Source organism: Fusarium fujikuroi, chromosome FFUJ_chr09 (genome assembly GCF_900079805.1).
Source record: "Fusarium fujikuroi IMI 58289 draft genome, chromosome FFUJ_chr09".
Lineage (NCBI taxonomy): Eukaryota > Fungi > Ascomycota > Sordariomycetes > Hypocreales > Nectriaceae > Fusarium > Fusarium fujikuroi.
The window spans coordinates 1174966-1196306 of NC_036630.1; the positions used below are offsets into that span (position 1 = coordinate 1174966).

Below are 21341 nucleotides of genomic sequence, written 5' to 3' on the forward strand. Positions count from 1 at the left end.
AAACATACTTCTTCATCACTGGGCTCTGCCCCTAGCTCATCATTTATTCGTCCTTCATCCTTCGCATCCACCGTAAGCGACATCATTCTCATCATTCTCGCTCTCCTCTCACGATTCGTACTTTACTGCTGCGCGCCAGGACCAAAGCGAACCTCACACTGTGGCAACGCGAGTTGCGGCACAGGGGCCTTCTTGGTGCGAGCCTTCTTGTTGGGCGCTGCACTGGCATCCTCACCCGCCTTGCGCTTGTTGTTGCCAGTCTTGGTGGTATTGGCTGCGGCTGCGGTTGCAGTTGCGGAAGTAGATAGAGTAGTGGCTGTTGTCTGGTTTAATACAGCAGGATTCAGGAATACTCCCTCGGGAGCGGCATTAGTGGTGTTGTTGTCTTGGTCCTGGGACTGCTAGTCGGGGTTGAAGACATTGACCAAATCACCAAACAGGCTGTTGTTAGGGTCTTGAGGGTGGAATTCGGGGCTCTGTGGAAGCTGAAAAGGGGCATCTTGAGTCTCTTGAGATGCTACAACGGGAGAGCACGGCATGTCTGTGAGGCTCACATTGGGTGCGGCAGGAGGCCAGTTTGAGGCATGCCCAGTAGCATTAGAAGAGTTGAAGTCTGAACAGCCAGTAACAGGGAACATAGTGTTGTCGTTGCCAGTAGTAGCGTTGGGATCCTGAAGATTGTTTTCAGGGATGTCTTCAAGACTGGCGAAGACATGCAGAAGGACGTCATCCCCAAAGGCCGGAATATCAGCTGGGGACATGCCTTCGGTCACTCCCGCGGTCTGCCTGTTCACGGCATCGACGTCAATAGACTCGTCTATCCCGGCAGTCAGCAGAAGAATAGTGCGATCAGTGTAGTTCAACTCACCACCAGCTCGGAACCGGTCAATGACGGCAGCGTGCTCGGCGTTCAAGTCTCGGTTGCTTGGGTTGGGGATGTCAGCAACATAGACTACAGTGTCAGGCTGCCCGGGAAGAGGTCGATCGAGCTCGTTGGAGACTTTGCGCAGCTGGGTGCCTTGTTCATCGTCTTGGGGAAACATGGTGATCTCGTCAAATGGCTCAGACAAAGTGTCCTTGTGCCCGAGGGTCACATCCGGTTGACAAGTCTTGAAAATGTCCGGACAAGGAACAGACAGAGAAGGGTCGACAGTATGGGCCGTAGAATCATTCTCAGAATTAGCAGCAAGCCATGTCAAAAGAGGAAAAAGACAGTGGTCAGGGGTCATGGCAGCGCCAGACTCAGAGACGGGAGTCGATGGGGGGTGGGAAGAGTCACATTGCGTGAGGGAGAGTTGAGCAATAGGCTCAGCATCGAGAGGCAAGTCCTCGTCAAGGGTATTTCTGTTATCAACAAACATGGGATCGTTGGTGTTGGTGAAGTCCTCAGCGGGTTGGAGGGCGTTATCTTCCCATGGGTTGCAAGGTTGGGAAGTGCAGTCGTTGCCAGTGAGGTTGGCCGTGGGTTGTTCGAAGGTGGTTTGAGATGTGAAGCTGTTCTCTCGAGCGACCTGAAGAGTCAGGTCACTGCCAGTGGTAGGTGGTTGAGTGTTGCCAGCAGTGAATGATTGGATGAGGTCACTGCCAAGGATAACTTGGGGAGGGAAGAAGCTCATCGAAGCTTGCTGATTGAAGACATCGCCACCAGTAAATTGTGCAGATATGGCAGTGTTACTCTTGATAGTGAAGGGGTCGTCAGAAGCTTGAGCGATAGGACCGTTGTTGAGAGAGGGCTGAACGGCGAGAGTAGTGGCAAGTTGAGCATCGCCAACGACTTTGGGAGTAGAAGTTGTTGTTGTTGTTGTATTAGTAGTCTTGCGTCGCCTCTTGTTGGCGATGTTCTCGGATGGGGTTTTGAGAACTCTAGTCTTGGATTTCCTGTTCCTCTTTGTAGACTTTGAGTACTGGATTGGCTCACCAGTCTTGGCAGCTTCATCCATTGCAGTTTTCTTCTCCGCCCGAATCTCTGCGAGCATTCTATTGATCTCTGCAGTGTCAAGGACCTTGGGTCCGGGGAGGTAGTAGACTACCAAACATGGTCAGTATTGGTGATTCGCATAATAATAGCGAGAGCAGGAACAACGAAGCGAGGATGAAAACTTACTGTTGTAGCTATCACCTTGAGGTGTGATAGGCAAGCCGTTTGCATCGCGAACCAATCGGGGGTCTTCAGGGTCGATGCGAACGACGCGGCGTTTGCTGGGAAAGACTTTCTGGCCCTTGTCCTCGGCCTCGCGAAGCTTCTTTTCCTTTTGAGTTATCTTCTCGGGTCCATCGGAGCGCCGAGGAGCAAAGATGCCTGGAGCATAGACACGCTCCTTGGACCAATCCTCGAAGGATGAAAAGCCATTTGAAGACGCTGGGGTAGAAGGCTCCTCTGCTGAAGAGTCCTGTTTAGGAGAAGTTTGGGAAGTCGATGATTGATCACCGGACAGCTCTTGGGTGACGACCTTGTGAGCATCATCGCCAAGGAAGTCTTGGAGTTTGTGTTGAGGAGGAGGGGTAGCATGAGGTCTGGCATCCTGGAGTAGAAGGCGTGTACGAGGGTTCGTTGCGAGGTCAGTATTCATCACACTTGAAATTTGAGTCAAGGAGCTGTCCCTCTGATTCACACGAGAACCTTGCTCGGTCATGGAGTCTGGGTTGGCACTCAGGGCCGGAACAGTCTGCGCAGTGTTGCCGCCCTGAGAACCAGAGGACTCAGTAGTTAGAGACGCAGCAGTAGGAGAGTGGACCGCAACAGGCTCATTTGTAGGGGCCTGTGCGATAGGAGACTGAACAGAAAGGAACTGTGCAGTAGGATTTTGGGCAGGAGGAGTTGCAGGAGTAGAAGCACGAGGGCTAGGAACCTGAGTGGTTGGGGTTTGCTGCATCTGAAAAGCTGGTCCGTGTTGGGAGTTGGACTGGGCAGAGGACCCAGACGATCGCATCATCATGCTGTTGATGATGGCTTGTTGCTGATTGATGCGCATCTCCATCTGCTGCATCTGCGCGTGCATCTGAGGAGTCATGTTGGCCATAGAAACGGCACTCTTCTGAGGTACAGGGCTGTTCTGAGTAGGAATGAAGGAGGGCGCAGTGGCGCGAAGGCCTGACATGTGCTGAACAAAACCCTGACCCTGAGAGTCGCTCATGGCGGAATCTTGGGTGTTGCTCATGAAGGGAGTCTGAGCATTTCCCATGGGAGGAGTAGGAAAGAAAGGAGGCTGCATGCTCAGATCGCTCATGAAAGGCATCTGAATATTGCCCATGAACGAGTTCTGCATGCTGCCATGGAACTGGTTCTGGCTGTTGGACATGAAGGGGGTCTGAGACTGAGTGAAGCTCTCAAAGCTGGGGTTGCCCGAGGCCATGTTGGGAGTAGAAGAGGAGCTCTGGGCCCAGTAAGGGTTAAATTGATGAGTTCCAACCACCATGGGACTGCCGAAGTTGGTGTTGTTGTTTGTATCATCAGAAGGAGAAGTGAAACCACCAATTATCTGGTTCTGGTTCTGCATCTGGCCGAGGCCATTCTGACTCTGCTACAAAAGCAATGTTAGAGATGAAAGTCTTGTGGGCAAATCTAATGGACGCAAACTTACCATGAACTGAGCAAACTGCTGCTGCTGAAGGTTGTTGAACTGAAATGCATTTCCGTTCTGTTCCATGAAAGGCTGGTTCTGCTGCTCCAAAGAGTGTCAGTTGCTTTTCTTCTCATCTCGAGTGCGCGTGTATGGCATATGCGGAGAGATGATAACTTACCTGGCGAGCAGCTCCTTGCTGGATATTTCTCTGGGCCATATTGGTCATGTTGGGTTGACGAGAAGACATTGTAAAAAACGCAACTTCAAGACGGAGAAGTATATCTCGAGAATGCTGCTGGTTGTAAAGATGCCTTGAGCGATCTTGGAGCAGAGTCGAGAATTGTGAAGTAGCTGAGAGCTGAAGCTTAGATAAAAGAATCAAGGCTGCTAAGCAGAAAAGACTTGAGAATTGTGTATGACGAGGAGGATATCTCGAAGAATCAAGTGGTATGGAAGAAGTAGAGAAGATGGAGTTGCCGCAAAGAGAGCTGATTGAATCTCCACGACGCTCACAGTCTGTCAAGTCTGTGTGTTCTCACGAGAAGAAGCAAGATTCGATAGACGAAAGCGAAGAGCGTAGAAATGAAGCTGATATCAGATTGTTGGAAGATGCTGCGAAGCTGAGGCTGTGTGCACGAAATCTGATGATGGTGAGGAGAGGAAGAAGAAGAGGAGAGCAAGTTGGAGGTGAAAACTCTTCTATATATTCGAGTCCGAGCCTCGGCACTACTAAAGTGCTTGCATGTTTGAATAGGAGTGTTGGAGTTGGCAGTGCAAACGGCCGTCAAGGGCTGCCAAGGGCTGTCAAGGACCAATATAATGGCGTATGGCCAGCCCTGCAACTGTCAACACTCGTAGACATTTCCTGGCTCTCTCTAAGCCTCTGAGATAGTAACTCATTGGGGGCCGTACTCATCTTGATATTGAGACATCGGGCTGCTGCTGTTGACTGAGTATCGTGAGGTTGACGGTCTTTGATGTTGCTGAATTTTGGGCCTATGAGGTTCTATACTACGAGGTGTCACTCCATGCCAAAACACAACGACCAAATCTACCCCTTTCACCTCATAATCAGAGATCATTCATCTTGGTCTTGTCAATAAATAAAATACTTTGCAGGTATCTCGGCTCAATGGTGTTGAGTTGCTCCTCATTGTGCCGGCACTTACACTGCCCTCAGCTATCGGCCCGCCTTTGATATTGTCGGCTAACGGTAACGCTTTGAGTTATTGTTCTTGTGCTCAATAGAGCTGTCGAGATGGTCCTAGCTTCTGGGAAGCGGGCCCGAGTTGCTGAGGGCTTCACGTGCCAAATCGTAGCTACCTGTAGTCTTGTCTACATATCATTGTATCGAACGGCGATACTGTAAACGCCGCAAAGGCATTACAAGTCTCCGTATAATGAGCCTTTAAGCTCAGGATATCTTCTATAACCGACCAAACAACTTCACTTAATCATTGACTAGAATCTTCACAAATCTGCGGGACTCTGCGTTACGGTTTTGCGGTACAGTGTCAGCGGCTGGCAGACTTAAGAGATGGCATTCACTACCACTACCACTCTACAGGTCAGCCCCCCTGCCTGCCCACGGCCGTCATCGGCCGTCATCGACGCACATCTAGAAGAGCTTGCATATCCATTGCGTGTTGATCAATTTATATAGAGTGGTTGCAGGAATGTTAGCGGGGTTGCACGAACGGCCTAAAGCCAAGTAATATTATCGATGTGTATCCGTTCAGCCAAGACAAATGAAAAACCAGGAAACGATTCCCTTTGAATTCTTCTTGGAATTCACGTTTCGATATTTCAGATAAACCAACTGAATTATGACTTGTGTAGGTGCTCGAAAGGCATCGAACTACCAGGAGTTGGTATTCAATAAGCACACGATGACGCCTCCTTAAGCAACTTCCTGGACCATCTTACCCGGTGCCAATTTAGATGCAGGCTTGAAAACCTGACCGGCCGGGCTGTCAAGCATCTCTTCTGTCACTGCCACTCGAACTCCAGTTTTGTTGCTGACCCACCGAACAAAGACAGGATCAGGCTTGTTCGAGTCTTCTAAACCGCCTGCGCCAGCAGCTGCAGCCTTGCGGTTGATCTTGGGAGCTTGCTTTTTAAGGAGTTTGTTGATTGTTTCCATCTATAATCTGGGGTCAGCACACAGTCCACCCTTCTGCTTAATTCAATTTTGAGGTTACCTTTACTTCCTCATTTCGCTTTTCACTCAAGTTACGGCGTCGCCGGGCCATCTCCTGTCGACGCATGGACAATTCCTCAGCTGTAAAAACCTTCTTCGCTTGTACCTCTGCCAACATGGATTAGTGTTGCAAGTGTAAGTACAGGCACTAGACTCACCGTCTGACAACTTCATGTACTGGTGCGCATTGTCATCTTCAAATCGAGCTCGTTGCCTCTTTGTCATTTTGGTGAGATCAATAGACTCGTCTGGGTTACCATCTTCGTCATCATCTTCGTCGTCATCGTCGCCTCTGTCGCCTTCATCATCTTCCTCCTCCTCATCTTCTTCGTCTTCGTCATCCTCATCTCCTTCTTGGCCTGCGACCTCGATCTCCTCACCTTCAGCATCCTCGTCACCATCGTCAGCCATGGTCTCATCACCAAAACCTATAGTCTCGTCTCCAGCGTCGCTATCAGCGGGGTCACTAAGCTCGTCGTCTTCGTCGTCATCATCCTGGATGACCTTGGCAGCCGATGCTCGAGGTGCTGGCTTAGACCGGGCTGGTTTGGAAACGGTGATGGTTGGGGGGGCTAGATCCATATCGATGTCTCCCTCAGCATCCTCCTCTCCCTCAGCATCAACATCCATCTCATCGTCATCGTCTTCCTCCACCTCAATCTCTGCCTCCTCTTCCTCTTCCTCATCTTCGTCGGGGCTTGAGTCAACCACATAACTTTTCTTAGCTCCTCGATTCCGCTTTCCGGATACGATTTCTCCGCCTTCAAAGCCACGCTCCCCGCGTGTAGCCTGTCGTAGTTTGTTGGAAGGAAGTTTGACAGTCAAACTCAAATGACGATCGCCACCTGGTGATGAGGCATCATCTCGGGAGACGGACACGCCTGAGGCGCGACCAGATCGTCGTGACGACATGCTTCTTTCGCTTCTTTCTGGAGAGTCAGCCCATCTGGCATGAACAGAAATGACTTCATTGGCCTTAGTGGCTGCTGAGCGACGTGGACGCGAACTCATGATGATAGATGCCCGCACTGGCGGGGCCTGGGGCGAATGGTAGAAAATGAGGAAAGTGGGAAATAATTAGTGGTATGCGAAGTGAAGGGTGGGTTGTATTTGTATCAGGATAGAGTTCAAGGAGTCCTGGGGTCCCAGGGAAGATCGCGAAAACTTAAATATGTGAAGTTAAATGAGTTGGATGACAGAAAGGGAAAGTGATTGGAAGACAAGTTTGCAGGTTTTGGTGTTGACAAGGCTGAAATAAGCTCAATTTGTTGGGGCGGGAGTGAGACAGCAGGAGCAGGAGTAGGAGCCAAGAGCCACCGAGTAAGGGATTGGCTGGAAGGAACAGGCAGGGCCAAGGCAGGGCAGGGCAAGTACAGCTCGGATGTTGGTGGCGATTGCCGTTGGCGAGATAGGATAGGATAGGACAAGATAGGCTGGAGTCTGGACTTTTGTAGTGTTGGTGACGCTTCATTGGTGTAAAGACGACTTGAGCTTGAAGCTTGAAGGATGCGAGGCTGAAGATAAACAGCCAACTAATGCAATTTATCCTGCAACCAGTCAAGCCGATCAATCGACCAACCAAGGGCTGACTACCTAGGTAACTACGTGAGACCTCTATCTGTGAATACCGCTGAATCAGGGATTCCTATAAGCGGGATCCTGCACGTGGCTGAGGATCATCGGCCAGGCCAGTCCAGGAATATCCTAATCCTATGGTAGCTCAGACAAACTGCCGATATCAAAGGCCAATACAGAATAGCTTAGGGAGAAGCTTATCCTCGTCGGTTGCATTGAGAGAATTGGGGGACAGCCACGAAAAGGATTACAGAGACGGACGGAATTGGTGGGTGTTGTTTTGCTGCGACCAAACAAAGGGAGGGACAACCAAGAGGAAAGGAAAATTCACAACTCACCTGTTACAGTTTTTGAATGCCTTGGTCTTGCAAGGTCACACCACGGCAGCTTGTCGCCTATTCACTTTCACTTGCCTAGTCTTGAGACGGCCAGCAGTTGCTAATTGGGTTTTAACCGCTCCCAATCGCTTCACCCCGAATAGGGTCTGACTGAGCCAAGAGACGGAGACTCAAGCGCAATCGCTATTCCCAGGGCACAAGCACGCAAGTTGCTTAACCCGTTGGGACCGGCAGGTGATGCGGTACGAGGCTCGTGAGACGAGCGTGGTTACACGTTGTCGCTGTGTCCTGCTTCTGGCGGTAGAATTGCCTGCCACGATGAGATTGGCTGATGGGAGATGATGGCGCTGAATCTTTTTGGCGCAAGAACTTTGGCGCGATTCCGGTGTCTTGAGCAGAACGTGAAATGGTAGTGCGAATGGGATTTGTTATTACCGAGAAGCCTGGGCGTTCACCGAGGTCCTTGATGGTACAGGCGATCTTTCACTCTGAGATATTGTCTGGAATTGATGCTCTCAGGTGAATGCGCGTTCTGGTCGTGCTACCGTTTAGCACAATCCCGTTTTATTTCCAGCAACGGCCAAGGTACTAAACGGAGTGGCTACCGTTACGTACACTAAGGTACTATCCGGCTTACTCAACGGCATCAGTGCGTATTAACATACCTAGGTAGGTATGTTCTCTCAGGCTCTTTATTATAAGGAAGGCTTTGAGGGTGAAATCTCCAAGCAAATGTATATTTTCTTACTGATTAACATGGCTTGATGGCGAGACCCCAACATCATACAGGGACTTACCTACTATACCTACTAACCTGGTAATTACCTAAGGTACGTGCCAACACAAGAAGCAGGTGAGGTACCAAATAAGGTACCTAAGTACTGCCTAAAGGTAGACTCCACCGTTATCGGTAGGAGGACCGAGGCATGTGCCTACCTCGCCGAACCTAGGTTGCCTACACCTCGGAAACCACAAACATTTCCCTTCCATCATCTACCTTATTTCAACGTTTCCGTTAACTAATGTTCCAGTCTTGCAACTAGTCGCGTGACACTATCAAACATGAGCGACTCAGATTCCGACCTTGCCATCCCAGCCTGGCAGAAGGCGCAATCCGATGAGATCGATAGCCAAAACACCGAATCGGCCCCGACGCCATCCATGAGCAGCTCAACATCAGAAGTCGATGTGCCAGCGGCAGAAGCAACAGCAGAAGAGACTCCCCAGCCGGAAATTGGCACAGACGGTCAAGAAAGACTCGAGGTTGCAAGACGCTTTCTCGAGAATGACGATGTGCGACACGCGCCTCATGAGAAGAAGGTCGAGTTCTTGAAGTCCAAAGGCATTGACGAAGCCGAAATACACGCGCTTCTTGGTCAAGACGAATCCACAACAGAGACAGAGGTTTCTATTACTTCTTGTCTTGCTCCCATATACTATGCTGACAATTTCAAGGCGCCAATCCCAGAAACACCTAATTCTTATGCTCCAACACCAACCGAAACTCTCCCTCCAACACCAGCTTCCCATCCGCCCGTCGACCGACCCCCAGTCGTCACATACCCTGAATTCCTTGCGAAGGCACCCCGCCCTCCTCCTCTAGTTACAAAGGAGCGCCTCTTCAACGCCCTTTACGCAGTCACTGGCCTTTCCACCCTCATCTATGGGACAAGTCGCTACGTTATTCGGCCTATGGTTGACAGTCAGGCCGAAGCCCGTACAGATTTCCACGATCTGACCTCGCGAAAACTCGATACCCTCGTCGCAAAGCTTGAAAAGACCGTCTCCGAGGTTCCCCCCAAGAAACCCATCGCCGCAGTTGAGGAGGAGAGCGATGCTGAAGACCCTACAGAGATGTTCCACAGGGACATGGGCACTCAAACCACATTCCCCATAAGCTCTGTGACAGCTATGACAGACTCTAAGAATAACGAGTCGGCTGCCAAACATAACACCAATCAACTCGGTAGCTTGAACAAGACTCTTTCTGGCCTGAAGGATGAATACCGTTCCCAGAGCGAAGGCATGGATAAGATCAAAACTGCTGTGGATATGCTACGGGATGACCTTGACACAATGACATACACTGCGTACCCCGATCACAGTACTGGCTATGACCTGTACGGCCGCTCACGCAAACCTGAACCAGATGACGAAATCCGCAAGGTGCGGGATAACATCCGGCGTGTGAAGGGAGTCTTGCTGAGCACGAGAAACTTCCCTGCCTCGGCAAGATGATTTATTTCTGAAACCAGGCTATAAAAATGGCAATCCGTATCATCTGTGTCACTCTCGGAAAAGCTTTCATAATGTACATTTAGTCTTTACAGTACGCCATCGTCATACTTAATCATACCAATATACCCCCTACACATCCATCCGTCATGGTATCACGTAGAAGTGAACTCCTCCATGTGGTATTACCTATGTTCTTGCCTCCTTACCTCTTTTCCTTGAGCCCACATCGGGTCGCTCAGGGACTTCGATGAGGTGTTTCGAGAAAAAGGCTGGCCACTGCATAACCCTAATATGCTCGAAACCACGGCCTTCTTGTACCTGCTCATCGTACCACTCCAGGGTTGGTCTGAAGACAAAATTCATCGTTCTTCCACGGTATCCCTCACTCCTTTTATTTGCGCAGTGCATAAAGAGGCGGTTTTTGCATCTGGTCGGCCGATCCATATTCTTCCCACGAGGAGCATGGAAGACAATCTTCAGGTCCTCATCTGCGGCATCAACTGTCCCCGTAGGTTCATCAACGTCCATTGCCTCTGGAGAGGGTGGCCGTGATCTGATGGGCGCATTTCCTGACTTGACTTCCCTCCATCCCTGAGTCATCATTGCTGGCAGTACGGCTGGAATAGATTCCCTCAGATTCTTCATAAGATGCTGAAGCTGGTGGATAGTAATATCGACAGGGTCTGACAACCCCTGTGGAATCACATCTGGCCCCCTAATCCATACTTTCCTCAGTGGCAGTTTGTTGTGAGGCCCTTCAGCAAGCCGTATCATTTCGCGTTGTGCTTCAATAAGTTGCCCATCGTAAACGTATGGATCATTGTCCGGCATTTTCATGACAGGATCCCATATTATCAACTCCATTGCACGCCAGGGCTTCTTGGCTACATCAACAGGTCTGTATACAGCAATCCACGGCCGTCGATTCTTGTTAGTGGTTTCTCGATTGTTGCCGTACTTCCAGGATCCCTCAATCGTGTAGCAGAAGGCCACGCCAGTATTGATAAAGGGGTGGCCATGAATTCTTCCGTTGAAATAGCGAAGACATCTATCGTATGTATCGAACTCGGAAAAACCACGTGCCATATCGATATTCCAGTAAGAGACGGGGCGATTAAAGACTGTCTGCGGGCCCCAGTCCCTGTCCCGAATATCGCTTTCCAGTTGTCCTAGGAAGCGCTTGAAGGATACCCCGTCATCGCGGGGGACTAAGTGTAGTCTTCTCTGAGGTGCTCTCTCCACAGCTGACTGATTCTGCGGGACAAGGGAGGAGGCGGCAGGGTTAATTTTTCCCCAAACATCGTCTGGATTACCCAACGTTGAGGGAGTATATTCGGGGATCCGGATTTGGTGAGTGAGCCTCTGGATGCCAGCATCAGGGCTTGATCCAAGCACAGTGAAATGCCGATACTGGTCTAAATTCAGAATAGACCACCACCCAAACCAGTTGACAAGACTCTGCTCATCGTTGCCATCAATCGAATCAGGGGCGAACACCACAATCGATTGATCATCGTCTAAAGGTCCTACTAGCCCTCTGACATGTTGCAAGCACTTAAAAAGAGCATCGATTTCTTTCTCGGCTGTCCCCTTGTCCTCTTCGCGTACTCGGGTACTTTCTAGACGCGTCTCCCAGTCTTCCTTGACCACAACAGCTACCTCGTGAATCCAGTTCTCAAAGTCGGCACATACGATGAGCGTAAAAGCACCGCGATGTTGCTGCCAATATTTGTAAGCCCACTTGAAGAAAGCCCAGGCCTGCTGAGGCTGTGAGATAACAAAACTGGGAGTAACTAATACAGCTTTCTTCTGTCCGCAGATAGTTTGCAGAGTGACATCCCCGATCCGGGCTGGTTGACCAAGAGAGGGATAAAAGGGCGCAGGTTGCAGAGATATGGAAAAGAGGCGGAAATTGAAGTTTGGCACGTTGTGAAGGACAGTCCAGACTGAAGGAAACAGCCGCGTAGCCCATATTGCCTCTTCATGCACGATGACGACGCCTTGGTCCAGCTTCCTGAAGCCAGCCCAGTGTCCAGCGGTGAGACTAGAAAGCAACCTACACTGAGGGTTGCAGCTTCGCAGCCATCCGCTCAGAAAGTGAGCTTCTTCCACAGCGTTCGTTGGAAATACCAGGAAGAAGTTGTGGTTGCTATAATCCATGAGGGCCTTTTCTGGTAGTAATTGCTCGTACTGGAATCCCAAAAGCCGGTTGAAAACTGTCGGTATCATTTGTGGCAGGACGTCGCCACCGCCAACGCCCTCTGGAAGAACAATCGGCGCAAGCGAGCGCGTTGTCAGGTGAGGAGAAGACCGAAACAAGTAATAATGTAGCAGCACAGACTCTTTGAACGATGCATAAAGGAAGATGCACAGTTCTTGGTGATATAGGAGGACCCCAACAGACCTTACACAGAGCCAATTCGCAACTGTAGCCAAGCTATCTGGGTCGCCAATGCTTGTCACTGAGCCGGTGCCCAGCTTAGCAGCAGCCAGAGCAGTCTCTTGAGACCAGAAGTCCCGCGTCGTACAAGAGTGTGTGAAGATTAGGATGGGGTGCTGTTCAAAGATACCCGACCAAGGCTGCCCATTCTGATCCTCGTCTCTTTCAAAAATAACCGAGAATGTTTCCCGACTTCCTGGGCCAAACTGCACCTCCGTGGTGATGGACTTGTTAGAAGAGCTTGATTCATCGTTCATAACAGGGGCTCTCCCAGCCCAACATTCTTGGTTGTCTGAAGCCTTTGTCTGGAGGGTCGACTCGGATTGTGGCCCAGTGTTTTTCTCGGCTTCACGACAGTCATCTTCTATTTTAATTGGGGTCGTCGCTCGAATAAGAGAATCCTCGCGTAAGAATAGGCTCTCCTCTCTCTCTCCACGGGCGGGTATCGTTGCCTCTTCAACGGTGCCCCAACTAATTGACTTCTTGGGCCTTGACTTTTGGGCCTCGGGGATGGTTTCAGTAGAGTTCTTGTTTTGTCCGAGGGGTTTAACTGTTTCGTTCGGGATTTCGGGACGCAGCGGTAAGGCATTCAGGCCGTTGATAGATCGCTCTGCTGGGTTCAGAGAGATGAGATCTGTCGGTAGTCTTACAGGTGCAGCGCTTTCTCTGTCGCGGCCTGCTTTTTGTATGAGATTCACATACCTTGGCTTCAAGAGTTTCGACTGTTTGGTGGAATCTTTAGCAGCTTCGGCGAGAGTCGTGCGCTGCTTTCTCACTATACCCCCTGAAAATACATTTCCTGTGAAGGCTTGCGCAGGCCGGGTCTTGCGAGCCTTTGTCGGTTGCCCCTTGCGTAGGTGACTATCGGCCCGCTTTATCGGTCCACGAACGCCGAACTTTGATGACAAGAGATTACTTGAAGCTACCGGCTTTTGTGGTGGTCTCTTATTATCAACAAGGACTTTGCTTGGTTGCCGTCGCAGTGGTGGCTTCTGACTGGTTGAGGATGTGAATGAGGCTGTAGTTGTAGTCGCAGCTGAGTTCATCGGCGGTCGTGAAGGATGATGGACAGATGCTATGCTGTTTTGACGACTACTTTTTGGCGAACTATCTTCACTCAAGCTTACGGAAGCTCTTTGTGTTTTGTCGAAAGAATGTTGTGACAGTTGTCCGACCTCAACATCCATATCAATGTCTGTGGCTACCGACGGACTAGAGACGACAGAACCGCTGGGCTCTTCACCATCCGGAAATCGATTAGCCCATTTCAGATGATCTTCCATCTCCATGAACGAGGTTTCATCTTCGCCTCTCAGCTTTCTGCGTCGATTTCTTTCCTGATGGCGGTCGAGCTTGGCAGCATATTTGGACTTGACAGCATTCTTCCAATCTCGAATGTTCTTGAACATGTCAAAATCATCCCGCGATTTTGTTTTCTCCCAACCTTCCAGGAGGGCATTGCTCAGATTTTCTACAGGCTCCCATGTTGCCTCGCACAAGTCAAAATTCTCCCATTCGATGAGATATCTTGGTAGGCCATCAATAGGCCATTCGGCCAAGATTTCATTAACGTTCCACTCTTCGTCGGAGTCGTGCTCACTGACGATTGTCGAGACTATTGATTCATTATCGGAGTCATCCATCTTGGCATCTTTTGGCGTATGCTCTTCATGTGTATCATAAGGTATAACCGCCAAGAGCCGCTGATGTTACTCTCCCACTCTTAGGAAAAGAAATGAAGTCAGTGGTGGTTTTGCAATGAACAAGGTGGGGAAGTCAAACTCACTGAGGTATACGGTTGAGTATGTTCCGTACTGAATAGAGTTGACCTGAGATTTCGTGAGTTTGTTGTTTATTGACGCCTTGACGCGATGAATGAAGTCCCAAATTTGGATGGCCAGGTCTAACTTCGGTGAGGTGAGGGAGAAATTATAGGAATGAAATGAGATGACGGGCCGGTCTTGATCTCTTCTTTTCTCCGTTCTCTAACATTTCAGGTAATAGGTAAGCTACCTACCTAGGTCAGAGCTTCACTCGGGCTGGGCGCGTGTGGGACTGGCTTGGCCTGGGCTGCCTGGAAAGTGCTAGCCAGGTCGCGAGATCACGTGAGTGAATTAGTTCCATCAGTGTCTTTGCTTATTCCTTATCTAATGCACCTTATTAGGCGCGGCTACAAAATCTAAATAAATCCCATTTACAACTTGGAGAGCAAATTATCTGCATGGGCAAGTGCTTTACCAGAGACTCCAATTATCGTCGGTAGATGTGTCAGCCCTAAATCCTTGGTCTTTTCCGTGCTTTGGATTCATTTGCACTCTCCCCTGCTTGTCTACATAGATATGGAGCCTAACCTAGACCCTGACTTCCTCGAGGCCATCCACCTGTTTGTTTGGCTTTAAACGTCTAATGACGACTCGGATCTTGTTGGGAGCATCCATACGGCATGCTGATCAAACTCTCGGCATCTTCATTGTCAAGAAGTAGGGTTCAGTCGTATTGCCTACCCACAATAGACTAGGTACCTTAGTAGTGTGACAACTTGGAAGCAGAAGCCAGGTGGGCATATTTCTAGTACCCATCACTTCATGATTTCAAAATCAAGAAGAGCGGCCAACATCCAGAGATGCCTTGGCTTCTCATTTAAATCATTAATAATGGTTATAAAGTGTTCTGATGAGCTATGTGGTGCTCCTAACACAAGAAAGAGGGCAAGGGCCAGGTTATAAGAATGTGCATTAAAACTATATCATAATATGCGACCAGGTTTGTAAGGAGTATCGGGTTCAAAACAAAAAGGGAATGCATATCTGAAAGCGGTCAGCGATCAATTTGTAGGTTGCAATGAGCGAGCCATATTGATGCGGTTAGTCCTATCCCAGGAGGCGCGAAAACCCAGCTATACGGATATGTGCTATGAAGAGATATAGATGATGCAGCCAGCCATCCTTCTAAAATGCATCATGCGGTTACTAGTCCTGGCCTATCACATCAGAATGTGTCCGGATTCGGTAGCTGACAATTACATCTACGACTTGAAGCCTCCTTTGTCGTTGCCTATTCCATCCATTAATATTAAGTTGGCAAATTACACACTAAGGCACACAAGGTAGCTCTGACCAACAATCCACTCGAGAACAGCCATTTTTGGGGACAGGTTGCATTCCCTTGATTTCTTATACTGGAACCTAGCAGTGATGCGAACAGCACTACTTTCGCTACCTGGCCACAGTGGCAGAGTGGGTGTCTTTGTGCGACCGCTATGTGGCTGCCTCCACTAACAAAGAGGCGTCTAATCCTAGGTAGGCTCCCGGCTCCCCCCTACCCTACCTAAAAACATAGGCAGCTCCAGTTAGCAGTCTTACCCCTCGGCACGGGGGGACTGGACGTCGAGGTACAAACAACCGCCTATCGCCAGAGCCGCGCATTCTCTCCCTCTCCACATCCCACACCTCAACGACGTCGACTAGGTTGTCTTTCTCGCAGCGCCAGCGCACTCGCCTTCAACCTCACCCTCATCTTCGATACACCAACTTGGCTCCTCCCAGTAATATACCTGAAGCAACACCACCGTAGTCATGGCCAACGACGAATATGATGTACGTCTTGCCCCTCTCCCTACCCTCCTTAGTCTTTCATGTCCCGCCAGTTGCTGACCTGTGGGCCCCCTTTGCAGTTCCTCTTCAAAGGTGCCGTCATTACCATCTCTCAAAGGCCACGGCTGGTCCGACGTTTGCGACCGCCCCTTACTGACATTGTGAACCTGCAGTCGTCCTGATCGGAGACTCTGGAGTCGGAAAGTCCAACCTTCTCAGTCGATTCACCCGCAATGAGTTCAACCTAGACTCAAAGTCGACCATCGGTGTCGAGTTCGCCACCAGATCTATCCAGGTCGACTCAAAGACAATCAAGGCCCAGATTTGGGATACCGCTGGCCAAGAGCGATACCGCGCCATCACTTCCGCCTACTACCGAGGTGCTGTCGGCGCTCTCCTCGTTTACGACATCAGCAAGCACCAGACCTACGAGAACGTCACACGATGGCTCAAGGAGTTGCGGGACCATGCCGACGCCAACATTGTCATTATGCTGGTTGGGAACAAGAGCGATTTGCGACACCTGAGGGCTGTTCCCACAGAGGAGGCCAAGTCTTTTGCTAGTACGACAATCCTACCCAATTTGACACAAGAGGGTCCCTCTTACTGACACTTTTGCAGGCGAGAACCACCTGTCCTTTATCGAGACGTCTGCCCTTGATGCCAGCAACGTCGAACTTGCGTTCCAGAACATTCTGACTGGTTCGTTGTTCACCCAATTTCTCCAACCTATCTGTGGCTTGAACTGACAATATGGACAGAAATTTATCGCATTGTTTCAAGCAAGGCCCTCGACAGTGGTGACAGCGCCCAGGCCACCATAGGCGCAGGCACCAATATCTCCCTGAGCAAGCCTGCCGACGACGATGCTGCCAAGGGCGGAAAGTGCTGTTAAATTCCTCGCAGAGCCGTTTGCAGACGGATATAGGGCTTTGGGGGTTTGGGATACCTGGCGTCTCGTTTGTCCCCGAAAATGCTCCTCGCTAAAGGAGAGTGGAGGAGGCGAGGAATCGTGATACGTCTTTTTTTTTGATATCAGAAGGCGCGGTTACTTCGGCTTTCCTTTGTTCTTATTTTTTGTCATGATGGTTGTCTTAGGGTTGATGCGTCCAACGATCGCTGCAACACGGTCATCTTAACGTAGCTGAATGAATTCTTTATAATGTTCGCCCTCTAATGAGCTGTACCTCTGTGCCTCTATACCTAGGTACTTTCTCCACCACCTCGCTTGTACCGCATTCGAATTAAACACCACAATCAGTGTATGCCTACACGTCATGCTGATCAGAGCCGACCGGACGTAAACAGGTACTGGCACTGTGGGTTGGTATCGAATTCATTTGTTACCTCAGATAGTAGTAGCTTAGTACATTAGTAGTGTACAGCTCGCTCCCAGGGTCTTCAGGTAGCGGGGTAATCCTCATCCAACTCATCACATTGGATGCAGTCCTTAATTAGGTACCGATAGATATTTCCCTGACTCTGGTCAAGTAATGGGCGGGCTATCCATCTACTACTAGGCATGGTCCGATCTACTCTACTTATCCATCTCACGCAATGCATTCCTAAGGTTTAGATTAAAGCTTTCTGAGTGGCTCTGCCTGTCTGCTTCAGAAAACATGTGCTACTGCATATCCCCTCTTCGGGGGGCAAGAAAACACCGGGCCTTGATATGAGGTGTCAAAATAAACTCAGCAGAATATACCCTAAACTTATGTAAAGTTACCTAAGTCCTTTTGTCATTTAGGATTGAGGTCCTGAGTTTTCTTTCCTCCCCTAGCCCCCTGGGGACGGCTTGTCTCGACTGCTAGAGCGGTGTCGCGGCCCCACCTCGATACCTCCAGCACCCCCACTCCCTTATCGCGACCTTTCAAGTCTTATCGAGACTCAGCCGACTAAATTTTTTTTGGAAAATTGTCCGCCGCGTCGCAAAGCCTGGCCAAGTAAAATCATCACCAAGTCAACATAGCTTTTTCGATAATCGATCCCAATCGCAACGTCGGGATTCATTCAAGATGGCTGCTGTCTACAAGTCTATCTCCAAGTCCAGCACTACAAAGATCGAGGCGTCTAGCAATGGCGTTAAGAAGAACAAGCAGAGGGTTCTGATCCTCTCTTCTAGAGGCGTCACTTACCGGTAAGCAATTCCACGACTCGGATGTAGGGCGCATTCCGCTAACATTGCTATTCTTCTCAAGACATCGTCACCTTCTAAACGACATTGCAGCAATGCTCCCCCACAGCCGAAAAGATGCAAAATTCGACTCCAAGACAAAGCTGTACGAACTGAACGAGCTGGCCGAGCTCTACAACTGCAACAACGTGCTCTTCTTCGAGGCAAGGAAGGGCAAGGATCTGTATGTTTGGCTTAGCAAAGTCCCTAACGGGCCTACCATCAAGTTCCATCTCCAGAACTGTAAGAGTTGACACCAGACGATGCTTTTATCCAGGCTAACACTAAACAGTGCACACCATGGAGGAACTTCACTTCACCGGCAACTGTCTCAAGGGGTCGCGGCCCGTTCTCTCCTTCGACGGCGCTTTCGACAAGCAGCCTCACCTCCGGGTGATCAAGGAGCTCTTCCTCCACACCTTCGGCGTACCCCAGGGCGCAAGAAAATCCAAGCCTTTTATCGACCACGTTATGGGATTTAGCTTTGTCGATGGCAAGATCTGGGTTCGCAACTATCAAATCAACGAGGTCGAGGCGACAGCCAAGGAGGGTGAAGAAGAGGAAGAGACCACCAAGTCTCGATCTGGCAAGCCTGATACCGATATCAACCTGGTCGAGATCGGTCCACGATTCGTCTTGACACCTATCGTGATCCAGGAGGGCTCTTTTGGTGGGCCTATTATCTATGAAAACAAGGAGTTTGTGTCACCAAACCAGGTCCGAGCCGATATTCGAAGGACAAAGGCTTCGCGACACAACGCCCGCGCAGAGAAAGAGGTGGAGAGACGGGTCAGGAAGGGCGACCTCGGACTGCGATCTGTTGGCGGCCAGCGACCGGCCAAGGATGAGCTGGATACCAAGATGTTGTTCGCCTAAACCTTTTGATACCTTACCTGCCGATATAACCAAGTACTTACTGGCTTGATCCATTGGATCTGAACACCGGGACGGGGTGTTGGAGTTTTAGGTCATACTGCGTTTTTATTTGCCAAAAGAGAGAATATTATACTTTAGTTACCGCTAACGATGCCATTCGTCTTATTTCGTCCTCCCTGATTGTACCCCCGGTCAATCACCTGGTTACAAAGTAATCAAAAGTACTAAGTTTCAGATCAGGGTTGTCAGGTCCTGAAGGCCAGGTATCGCATCATCACTTAGCCCGCCCGGATGAAACTCGGCAGATTGTTATCAGTGCGTAACCCAAGTCGCGACCTTGTCATAACCTATATCAACAGACCTCCTTTCCTTCTTCATCCTCATCCTCACTGTATATTCAATCAGTGCATATTGCAGACGAGCATTGCACTTGAATACAGCCATGAGAATCACAGTTACCCAAAACCCGATGCCTGTGTGCATCTCTACTTCTGTCACAAGCCCCAGCGCCGGGGTGACTGAACAATAAGCCCCGGATCATTGATGCTTTAGGTGACTCAACAGTGGGATACCTTGAAGCGACAAGGGCCAAGCTGCTCTTACAACAACAACTTTCTCATATCAACTCTCTTCCGGTTAAGGCGAGTACAATTTGAGGATATAGCGACTTGATTTTCTTAAATCTCGGCTCCCCAACAACGTATTGCAAGTAAACAAAATGCAAAGTCCATCAGGTCCGTTATTTTCTTCTCCTTTCCAGGCATAATTTTATGCCTAACTTCCTTATAGCACCCGTCGAATCGGCGACTCTGGTTCTGTAGTGAGATTGTATAATCGCGTACGTGGTTTACAGACGAGGACCGTTGCTGTCCACTTTACCTGCAAATATTTTGTCCACTCCAAACCCCAATCCTTACAATTCGACCGAATATTTTTGCCATCTATCCCCAAACCCTTTATATAAGACGTTCGATCATGTTAACATCTGTTAACATGGCGCCGAAGATGTCCAAAAACCATTGCCTTACTGGGCTTCCAACTGAGATCCTTTTGGACATATATCAACAACTAGACCTGGATGGTGTTTTCAACCTTTGCGCCACTCATAGGACGCTACATGAACTCTTCGACAAGAGAAAGGCCTCAATCTTACTTCCTGTCCTTGTCAGGGAGTTCAGTCCCTTTGATGAGCTCCTTCAGGTTTATACGGCCTCAGTTGAGGATCTCGATTCCCGCGGTGGACTGTATGCTCCACGCAGAGTCGTGTTTAAACGATTCCTTGGAGACACTGGAGTGGTGTTAGCTCCGTGTCCAGAGCATCAGCCTACTGTGTCAGTGGACGCTGTTGAAGGATTCATCACGCTGAACAAGCTAGGCAAACCCATTATACCCCGCGCTCAACCACTGAAAACCGTTGTTCTGACTGTGAAGGATCTAGAGCCACTTCTCAGCTACTGTTCTCTTGTACTGAGATGGCAAGCCAGGTTCCCTCAGATGAGATGGTTTCACGAGCCTGAGAATTGTCGTCTGCTTCGCGAGCATGAGGCTGAAAGGTTCCGCAGAGCCATGTATCGATGGTGGCTCTATGGCTTCTACTTTCACGGAGACTTCCCCCGACCTCGTGTTGGCCTTCCAGAGCCTGGCGTGGATGACGTTAGACTGAGCCAACTTCGATTATACTCCACAGGCGAGCTGGTAGAGCTGATGGATCTGGTTGAAACCATGAAGGATGTCGTGCTCCACTATCTCTGCCCACGGCTTGACCCTAGTCAAGACGAATATGTAAGTTTGCACTTAGACTTTCGGGGTTCGTTACTGACATACCATTAGGAGGGCTGCGATTCGTATCTTCATGATGTTGTCGACCGACCTGACTCCTTGGCAAGAGGCTGGCGGGATCAGAGTCGTTGGGGCCGTATTGTAAAGACTTACTGCAAACTTGGCCCTAAAGATCTCATGCATCTATTTGAGAACATCTATAGCTACCCTAGAAAACGCCTTATTACGGAAGCTCGGTCTCTTCAGCCGAATCTCACTTTCGACCAAGAATCTATCTCGGTGTCAACACAATGTGTCCTGGATGAGCGACAGTGGTCCTTGAACATGCCTACCTTGCCTCTGGATGGCCTAGGAGGTGTGATTGACTGGGATGATGAGCGCGACGCTGAACGCGTCAAGTTTGGAAGTGATGCTAGTCTGGATGGGACATTGCCAGGGGGTGCTCGGATGTTTCGGTCTTCATCTCACTATTCGCCTCGCGGGGATGATGGATCTTATCTAGAAGATGTCCAACGACAGACAAGGATGGAGGGTAGGTATATGGTTTCGTTCGCTTAGGCATGAGT

At 49.7% G+C, this 21341-nt stretch overlaps 7 protein-coding genes; 4 read left to right on the plus strand and 3 right to left on the minus strand.

Moving 5' to 3' along the window:
* Positions 1 to 122: 122 nt before the first annotated feature.
* On the minus strand, positions 123 to 3810 carry FFUJ_09794 (uncharacterized protein; the record flags this gene model as incomplete). XM_023568265.1 has 6 exons in its annotated part: positions 123 to 392; positions 426 to 817; positions 869 to 2026; positions 2105 to 3521; positions 3582 to 3662; positions 3742 to 3810. 6 exons carry the CDS (start codon positions 3808 to 3810, stop codon positions 123 to 125), a joined length of 3387 nt encoding a protein of 1128 aa, XP_023435494.1.
* A 1653-nt stretch (positions 3811 to 5463) lies between these two features.
* On the minus strand, positions 5464 to 6774 carry FFUJ_09793 (uncharacterized protein; the record flags this gene model as incomplete). XM_023568266.1 has 3 exons in its annotated part: positions 5464 to 5706; positions 5765 to 5871; positions 5922 to 6774. The coding sequence occupies 3 exons, from the start codon at positions 6772 to 6774 to the stop codon at positions 5464 to 5466; spliced, it is 1203 nt and encodes a 400-aa protein (XP_023435495.1).
* Positions 6775 to 8738: 1964 nt separating this feature from the next.
* Positions 8739 to 9914, plus strand: FFUJ_09792 (uncharacterized protein; the record flags this gene model as incomplete). The annotated part of the gene is made up of 1 exon (XM_023568267.1): positions 8739 to 9914. The coding sequence occupies one exon, from the start codon at positions 8739 to 8741 to the stop codon at positions 9912 to 9914; it is 1176 nt and encodes a 391-aa protein (XP_023435496.1).
* Positions 9915 to 10100: 186 nt separating this feature from the next.
* On the minus strand, positions 10101 to 13997 carry FFUJ_09791 (uncharacterized protein; the record flags this gene model as incomplete). The annotated part of the gene is made up of 1 exon (XM_023568268.1): positions 10101 to 13997. One exon carries the CDS (start codon positions 13995 to 13997, stop codon positions 10101 to 10103), a length of 3897 nt encoding a protein of 1298 aa, XP_023435497.1.
* A 1932-nt stretch (positions 13998 to 15929) lies between these two features.
* FFUJ_09790 (probable GTP-binding protein Drab11) lies at positions 15930 to 16842 on the plus strand (the record flags this gene model as incomplete). XM_023568269.1 has 5 exons in its annotated part: positions 15930 to 15950; positions 16028 to 16040; positions 16121 to 16510; positions 16569 to 16649; positions 16709 to 16842. 5 exons carry the CDS (start codon positions 15930 to 15932, stop codon positions 16840 to 16842), a joined length of 639 nt encoding a protein of 212 aa, XP_023436236.1.
* Positions 16843 to 17962: 1120 nt separating this feature from the next.
* Positions 17963 to 18996, plus strand: FFUJ_09789 (probable BRX1 Nucleolar protein involved in the assembly of the large ribosomal subunit; the record flags this gene model as incomplete). XM_023568270.1 has 3 exons in its annotated part: positions 17963 to 18084; positions 18146 to 18363; positions 18413 to 18996. 3 exons carry the CDS (start codon positions 17963 to 17965, stop codon positions 18994 to 18996), a joined length of 924 nt encoding a protein of 307 aa, XP_023435498.1.
* Positions 18997 to 19989: 993 nt separating this feature from the next.
* On the plus strand, positions 19990 to 21333 carry FFUJ_09788 (uncharacterized protein; the record flags this gene model as incomplete). XM_023568271.1 has 2 exons in its annotated part: positions 19990 to 20778; positions 20827 to 21333. 2 exons carry the CDS (start codon positions 19990 to 19992, stop codon positions 21331 to 21333), a joined length of 1296 nt encoding a protein of 431 aa, XP_023435499.1.
* Between the last annotated feature and the right edge of the window lie 8 nt (positions 21334 to 21341).